The following is a 9,118-nucleotide window of genomic DNA, read 5'->3' as shown; positions in this document are numbered from 1 at the left end:
CTTTGAACCAGGAGACAAGGTGTGGTTATATAATCCCAGGAAGACCAAAGGGAAGTCTCCTAAGTTGTCTTCTCCATGGGAACGCCCATATGACATAGTGGATCGTCTCTCAGACGTGACTTTTCCTAATAAAATGTGGTCGGCAAGGTAACTCAAAAGTGGTGCACACCAACAGGCTTTGGCATTATCACGGTCCAGGACATTTCAGTTGGGACGAAGTGGAAAACAGAACAAATGACCCTGCTGAAGACGTGCCACCTGAAGAAGCCACCGTCGAAGAAGAAACTCTACTCAGTTTTGAGAAGAGAAATGGTGAAGCTCTTGATGAAGTTACTACCACTGATGTGACTGTTACCGACGATAGGACATTTCCTGATGAAGCAGATAAACCCTATATGAAGCAGAAGCCAATGAGACAGAGACCAGTGTGGAAGAAGATACGTCCCGTAAAATTAAGAGACTTTGTTTAATTGTAATTTTGTGTTTGTAATTCTGTACATTTAATTAAGTTATTGTTAATTGTTATTGGTTTATTGTAAGTGGCTATTGTTCGGGACGAACAATACTAAGGAAGGGGCAGCGTTACGACATCGAAGGTCACGTGACGATTGTATCACGCCACTTCCTTCTCGAACCTTCATGAAATGTCGGGAGACTACTAGATTGGGGTAGTCTTGTACATATAAAACCGGCCAAGGAACAAGAGAAGGTAATGAGTAATTGAACTGCGAACAGAGAGAGAATATTGTTGGGCACGTGAGACGTCCGTTGTGAATTATAGCGTTTGTTATAGGCGACTGTTGAAATTAAGTGTATCGCAAAGTTGTATTCAGAAAGAATAAACCAGTTTTATTTAAGAAAGGATTCGTATCGGTAAAGTTTCTTCGTTAGGAATTTGTTACGGAAAATTAACTAACCAACGGAGGCGTAACAGGTTGTTAAGGTTAAATTGACTGTGGAAATTCTGTGTAATACTAAAATTTGTATCGAAAAAGAATAAACTAGTTTTAATCAAGAAGGGACTTGTATTGCTGAAGTTTCTCGGAAAGAATTTCTACGGGAAATTAACAAACAAGCAGATACACAACAATATGTTTGAACAGCTCGAATTATCAGATTGCTGTACTCCTCTGTTAAGTATGGTTCGACAGGGATAATACAGCTATTAGGGTTATCTCGAATTCGTCAGATGTGAATCTTCTTCCGTTTATCATTTACCCCTATTTAGTCTCAAGACTTTCAACTTCTGTAAAATCTCAAACTTCCTCATCAATCTCCTATAACACAGACATGCAAAATCAAACTTCATAAAAGTTGTTTTGGTTTAGTAACGGACTTTCTATAATTCAGCTACGCAGATTTCGAAAATAATATTCATTTTTTCTATAACGTAATGATTTTTTACAAATCGGGAAGAAAAAATTTCATACTTAGATCAAATTCTTATTTCGTTTACCACTGTTACGTCTCTGGTCGTTTGTTAATTTCCGGTATAAATTCTCCCCGAGGAACTTCAGCGATACAAGTCCTTTCTTTAAATAAAACTAGTTTATTCTTTCTCAGTACAACTTTGCAATACATAGAATTTCCACAGTCACCTTAACTTAAACACACGCTATAGTTCACAATGATTTACACACTTTACTTACGCTTGACTCAATTATCCCCTTATCAGTTTTATCTGCCGGCTTATATACTAAAATAGAGGGCGTCTAGCAAACGCTTGGACGTCCTTGAGGTTCCACGATCCTTCTAAAATCTCATCACGTGTTACCATGCTCACGTGACTTCCGCTGTCGTAACACCACAATAAACATTTTTTATTATTATGTCTGTTAAGAAAAAATACAAACAAACTGAAGAAAAGGGAAGAACATTGGTGTCAAACGAATATACATTCTCGTTCATCCTGATTTTTTTCTTTTTTTGCCTATGTCTTTTAGTCTCAAAACTATATGTTGTTGTCTTTCTTTTATGTATTGCGGCTGGAGTACCTCGTTACAATAACCAGCAGTAATCAGCCACCATGGTGATGTTCCACCTTCCCGGAGACCTATACTCCATTACCCTGATGTCTTGATGAAACCTTTCCCCTTGTTATTCGCTAACGGCACAGAGATTTTCAGAGAAATGGTTAATATGTGAGTGTAAGAAATGTGCTTTCAAGCTCATATTACAACCCATCTCTTTGAATTTATCGAGCATATTATTGACAATATTTTCGAAATTTGGGTCTTTGTTGTTTTCTAAAAATATTTCAATAACATCTTTAAAGGCAATCCACTCTTCTTTTTCAACTTTCCTCGTTGTCCTTTCGAACTGTTCATCCAAAGCCAATCTCCTAATCTGAGGCCCAACAAAAATCCCTTGGTTAAGTTTCACTTCTGAAAGAGCTATGAATTACCTACATAGATACTTGAAACAGTCGCCATCTTTGTCTAAGATCATTACAAACTGCTTCATTAAGCCCAGTTTTATGTGAAGTGGAGTAATAGGAATTACTTTGTGTCAACCAAACTTTTACGTCTAATGTTTTTCAATCCTGGTACCAGACTGACTCTGCGTGGTCATTGCTTCTTTATCCAGTGCTGATTTCGTGCTCTGCTGTCCTATTCTAACAAAAAACATGGACATTTTGTATAACCGGATTGTTGATCCAACAAATACCAAGGACTTTTAAGTCTCCACAAAGTAGCCAAGCACATTCTTTGTATTTGACCTTATTAAGAAGAAGTTCGAAATTTTCGTATGTTTCCTTCAAGTGAACCGAATGAGCAATAGGAACAGATGCATATACGTTACCATTGTGAAGGAGAACACTTTTTAGATTTCTTCTGGAGGAATCAATGAACAATCGTCCCTCACTTGGTTCATAGACTGCAGCTCCTAGCATTGGAATCAATTCCACAATATTATTGCAATAAACCAGTAAACCTTCTTGCGAAAAGTATTGTATAAACTCTTTCTCACAATTTCTGTACCAATGAAATGATGTCCTTGGAGTAAGTAAGTTCTTAGCCCGAAGTATGGACCCCAAAATCTCTGAAGAATTCTTTGGAAGGCCCAAATCATTAAATTCACCAAACGTTTCAGATTGAAAACAACCCCTATTATCATTTCTATTGACATCAGATTCAGAATCAGATCAAACTGTATCAAGAGTCTCCGGTTGAGTAGGTACAGGTACATCAGGTCCATGTGCAACAGGTCTTATAGCAGATTGAAGGTTTGGATAAGAAATTTCCTTTCTATTTCGAGTGTTGTAGCCTTGCACGTTACATGAGCAAAAATAGCATTCCTCTCCATGGTTTCTAGGCTCACACCAGACCATTGGAATTACAAAAGGCAAATACTTTTTCTTACCTTTAGTCCATCGTCTCAACTCTTCGACACAAATGATGTAAACTTTGTGAGGAGCCCATGATTTGTCTTTGTCCCCAAGTTTTATTCAAAATACGCGTAATACGCTTTTTGACGAATTCTGTAATGTTTTGCCTTTGTTTCTTTTCAACAAATTTACCACAAATGTAACAGTATATATGTTTGGGCCATTTACACAACCTCTTGCTGCCATAGCAATGAATAAATAATATTAAAAAACAAAAAATACTGTCAGAGCGCACGTATAAACAAATACTATCCAGCAATGACGCGTCATGCAGCCTGTTAATCGTTTATATACTAGTGGTATGTTTATCATGTGTTCTAGAACGATCGACAAGATTTTCACGACGCGATTAGTCTAGAGAAATGTATAGCTAGTGGTTGTAAACATTTTAAGCATAACAAAATGTGACCCGATTTCAACGAAAATGATTCACTTATGTAAAAGTACATAAGACGTTTTGTGAAAAGTCTGTACATGATGGAGAAAAATGGATATCATTTTCGGATTCAGAGTACAAGAGTTACTGTAGAACATGTAAAATTTCAGGATAATAAAAACGTCGCAGACCTGTGTAATTGATGTTTTGTTTTAAGGGTCATTTTTAACGTCAAGTGGTTAATCTACACACTTCTCACAATTGTACTATGATCAGTGAAATATGAATCGGATAATCTGTTTGAAGAACTTGGAAAAGGGATGAAGCTTAGATGAACTCAAGAAAAATCATTAGATTCGAAGTTGTGTCATATTCTTAATAATATCAAATGATGTTCATTATTTTGTAGTGGAGTAGAAAGAATAATAATCGTGCAAAAAAAAGAGAAACTTGATACACATTCCTAAATTCCTGTTCCTGATATTGGGAGCTTTCTTTTTTCGGTTTTGCCTTCTGACAATATGAGACTGTAAAAGATGGTTGAATGCGTCAAAGGTAGTTTCTTCAATATCAAAATTTTTGAGAATTTGTTCCATTTACTGTTTGTTTGTGTTTTTGTTTGTTTTTCCCTAACTGCTATACACAATATTGTGTTCTTTTATTACTATTTTTTACCATTATTGTATTCTCTATACCATCTTTTAGGGTTGATTTTCCTCATATTTTAAGGATGTTTTTTAGTGTCATTTTTTTATCAGCTTTACTAAGATGTTTGATAGGGATTAGTGTAAGACTAATGAGTAAATTATGTCTAAATATTAAACTTCTCTCCACAACAATGAATCACTTGTGACACGCATCTCCTTTCAAATGATACCACTTTTTCGCTCAGTCATTTTTATTTTGAGCCATGTTGAAAGTACATGATGTTTTTACAACAAGTGTAGTTTCCTTCTTCTCATTCTGTGCTTCTTTTTTTTTTGTTTCATGAAATCGCTCAAGGAATAAAATAGGAGAAGTTTATCACAACAGCACGTAGATATAGGACTGGTCATACAGAATATATATCTGTATTACGTGTTAATTCCAAAAAAAAAAAAAATGTGTGTGTTACTATTCGTTATTCATATTTATTATTATAGGCTAAAATTTACATACATATGTTGCCTATAATACGATTACCTTGCGAGTACTAAAATACATTTTAAATTTACAAAACTAAGTACTGATAAGTTTCACGTATCCCAATTTCGTGTTTCCTCAGCCAGTGTTGTTACCATACCAGCCTTACTGGCTCCCATATCCGTCCGCTCTCGACTCTCCAAACTAGTTCCTCAGGATGAGCTGGGTAAGTAATTTGTGTTGAAATAATATGACAGCAATTAAACATTTTATGTAGTAGAAACACTTTGAATCATATTGGACTCTTCTTTTATATTATTCAGTATACACAAAAAAAAAAGATCAAATTTCTTCTTTTTTTAATGTGTTTACTTCCCTAGATTTTATTTAAAGCCAATATCATCATTAAATTTGTTCTGCCTCATAATTTTCGCATAGGTTGTTTTTTGTACTTTTCTTCCATTAATTATCTCGAATACTGTCTATTAGGCTCACAACGTTAAAATCGAGGTTTCGATTCTCCGCCTTAGACAGAAGAGCACGGATAAAACAAAATCTCTATTAGGCTAGCAGAAATATTCAGACCCAACCAATACTTGCTTCAAAAAATAAATAACTTCTATCACACAAACATATGATACATAACTGTAAATAATGAACAACGGATATATTAATTTGCAGTATCTATTTCAACGTATAAGAAAAAACAAATTCACAAAATCACAACTGGAAGGGTTAATACAGCCTGTATTGTCTATGACATCCTATTTTCATAGCTTAGATAAAACATTATTTACTGCTGCTATATAACAATAGCGGAGCCGAATCTATTCATAACTATACCACAAACACAGCGTTTTACCTTTGGATGTGATTTCAACGTAATAATGTCTCTTTCATAGTAGGACTACTCTTTAAAGGTTTTTAAATCTGACGACCTGGAATTGATTTAAGACATTTTAAGTATAAAGAAAAATTAAAACTGAAAAATATATTAAAATACACAAAAAACGTGGAAAAATTAACACAAGCTCGTTTTATACAGACAGTTTCCTTGTTCCGTCTTAAAGACATGAAATCAGTTGATAAACCTAGAACTACTGTTATTTTATTCTTTTGTTTTAACTATGGTTTGGTTTAATGTATCACATTTTGTGCTTGTTTATGTTTAGTGCACAAAAAGAGAGAGAGAAAGAAGGGGAGGGAGAGTGATATTTTTAATTGTTACTTGAAGTGTAATAAGGTAACGTGAGAGATAAATGAAATTAAAGTACACAGTTTTAATTGCGCCAGTACCTTCCACAACTTCAATGATAATTCGGTAACATTGTTACTTTTGTTTTACCACACATTCCAGTACCTGTAAAATTATTATATATATATATTTAGAAACGCTGTGGATTATTCTGATATATTTTACTACGTCGGAACATAAGAAAGGCTACGATCAATCTTTTTGTTTTTTCTTAGATATTCCAAACTTATGTGAATATATGTTTTGTTGACATTGGTTAGTTGTGTGATGATCCATTACGCTGTGATTGACTCTCCAGGCTTGTGTGATGTTACACTACGCTATGAGTGACTCTCTAGGCTTGTGTGATGATACACTACGCTGTGATTGACTCTCCAGGCTTGTATGATGTTACACTACGCTATGAGTGACTCTCTAGGCTTGTGTGATGCTTCATTACATTATGATCGACTCTCTAGGCTTGTGTGATGCTTCATTACATTATGATCGACTCTCTGGGCTTGTGTGATGCTTCATTACATTATGATCGACTCTCTAGGCTTGTGTGATGCTTCATTACATTATGATCGACTCTCTAGGCTTGTGTGATGATCCACTACGCTGTGATTGACTCTCCAGGCTTATGTTATGTTACACTACGCTATGAGCGACTCTCTAGGCTTGTGTGATGCTTCATTACATTATGATCGACTCTCTAGGCTTGTGTGATGCTTCATTACATTATGATCGACTCTCTAGGCTTGTGTAATGTTACACTACGTTATGACTGTCTTTCTAGGATTGTGTGACTCTCCACTACGTTATGACTGTCTTTCTAGGATTGTGTGACTCTCCACTACGTTATGACTGTCTTTCTAGGATTGTGTGACTCTCCACTACATTATGACTGACTCTCTAGACTTGTTTGATACTCCGCTACGTTGTGATTAACTCTCTAGGCTTACACCACTTGGAATTGAATAAATCTGAAAGGTGTGGATGTAATTGTTGAGACAAACAAACAAATTGTGTTAGGTGGTCATTTCAACAGACAGTGATAGTTTAGAACTCATAATTTGATATTAAGTAATTATTTTTTTGAAGCTTTAGTTTAGTTTGTTTGGAATTAAGCACAAAGCTACACAATGGGCTATCTGTGCTCTGCCCACCACGGGTATCGAAACCCGGTTTCTAGCGTTGTAAGTCCGCAGACATACTGCTGTGCCACTGGGGGGAGGATGAAGTTTTAGTCAAAATTATCTGCAACAAACCAGGTTATCGAAAATGATTAACACAGATTTTGTCTAATTTAAAACACATTGTTCTTTTCATCGCCTCACCCGGTGGATCAGCGATAAATTTACAGACTTACAACCATAAAAATCCTGGGTTTTCCAATCCCCGCGAAATAAAACGAATAAAATGCTGGAAGAATTTTAGATGAGAACAATTCGACAGTCGGCATATACTATAAAGGCTGTCGAACAGAACATTTGGGGTTTCCGAAGATAGATTATCTTCCTTCGCCCCGGAATAGGTAATTATTGTTAATCTAGAGATGAAGTAAATTAGCTACATTGGAGTAGTAATTTGAACATCCGGGAAATAGCTCATTGTGTAGCTCTGCGCTAAAACAACAACACCAATTTTCCTCGTAAATTAAAGTTCACATTCACATTACCTCTGTCTTGTAATTATGATTCCAGCGCATTTTTCTTGTCAAATGTATTACTTAAAAGGTTTTTTTTTATAATAGGCCTGTAGTGCAATCGTCTCTTTCGTTGACTTGTTTGTTTGTTGTTAATTTCAAAGCTGATTTTTAGTATTACAATCCCCCAGACTTACCACGAATCACGGAGGGAGGGGGGGGGGTATTATAGTGCAACACAAAAATTATTACCAATATCCACTTACAGCATTGCATATTTGTAACAACAAGTGCTAAATTAGGATACTTTAATTATATATATATATTACTTTGACCAACAGTTATTCCATTAAAAAAAAAGAAAACTAGTGAATAACATTTTGTTTCTACATAATATTTATCTTTATACTCAAAATAAAATAATTTAATATCGATAAAAATAAAATATTATGAGTAAATGTCAATATACAACTCAGTTTGAATTGTTATAATCTCACTGTTTTCAAGTGACATAAAATACCTGCACCCGACATTTGATTCAACCACAGGCGTAAAAACAAGACAGAGAAACATATTTTTATGCATTTACAAAATCGTCTTGAAACCATGGTAATTTTATCAGTTTATATATATGGTATTTTTGTTTAATTTAACTTATTAGTTAATATGCTGAATGATTTGGACAATATGAACAAAGTTTATTATGTTCGTAAGACTATAATATTGTTAATCAGCGTTTTACCATTATCATTAAATCTTTTTTCATTGCAGGAAAAGTGTTCGCTATGTTGGCAACGATAGAGTCCGTTATACCCGTTTTGGGGAATTCGCTGTTTTCTCTACTGTACAATGCAACTATCAACATTAATCCAGGAATCAGTTACCTGAGCGCAAGCAGTTTTGTTATATTACCAATCATCGTTTTCGTGTAAATATACTACTATGTGGTCTATTGTAGTATTAAAAAATATATTTTGTTTTATTTCTGTTTTCAGTATTATAATAATTATTTATTACGTAAAGTATCTTCTTTAGATGGTTATTTTAAGTTTTGTATTTTAACGTAAGAAATTTAACATAAAATTACATTTCTTTCGCATTATTAAGCCTTTAATATTGTTGTAACATGTTTTCTATCGTTGGGAGAGTTTGTTTAGATTGTTTGGTAAAAATATTGCCAAACTCAGTCTTCGTAACGTTAACGAATTAATTTAAAAGGCGTACACACCATAACAATTGTTATTGTATCAAATAACTTATATAAATAATTCTCCCATCACTGTTGTGTTTGTTGTATCCCAGCCGGCCTGAAGAGCTCTGGAGTGAGCGAAACGCGTCGTCAGCAATGGA

The 9,118-nt window shown here is 34.7% G+C and overlaps 1 protein-coding gene across 1 annotated transcript in view; it reads left to right on the top strand.

Moving 5' to 3' along the window:
• Positions 1-8,718, top strand: part of LOC106468008 (proton-coupled folate transporter-like) — a 21,656-nt gene extending 12,938 nt beyond the window's left edge. Inside the window, exons 4-5 of the mRNA XM_013928403.2 lie at positions 5,029-5,112; positions 8,540-8,718. Coding sequence (XP_013783857.2) covers positions 5,029-5,112; positions 8,540-8,700 — 245 coding nt within the window. The 3' untranslated portion in view covers positions 8,701-8,718. The remainder of the gene's footprint in view (positions 1-5,028; positions 5,113-8,539) is intronic.
• Positions 8,719-9,118: the final 400 nt, after the last annotated feature.

The sequence above is a fragment of the Limulus polyphemus genome, unplaced genomic scaffold (genome assembly GCF_000517525.1).
Source record: "Limulus polyphemus unplaced genomic scaffold, Limulus_polyphemus-2.1.2 Scaffold2830, whole genome shotgun sequence".
Taxonomy (NCBI): Eukaryota; Metazoa; Arthropoda; class Merostomata; order Xiphosura; family Limulidae; genus Limulus; species Limulus polyphemus.
The sequence above is the reverse complement of the archived record's forward strand: the minus strand, read 5'-3'. Positions and strand labels throughout refer to the sequence as shown.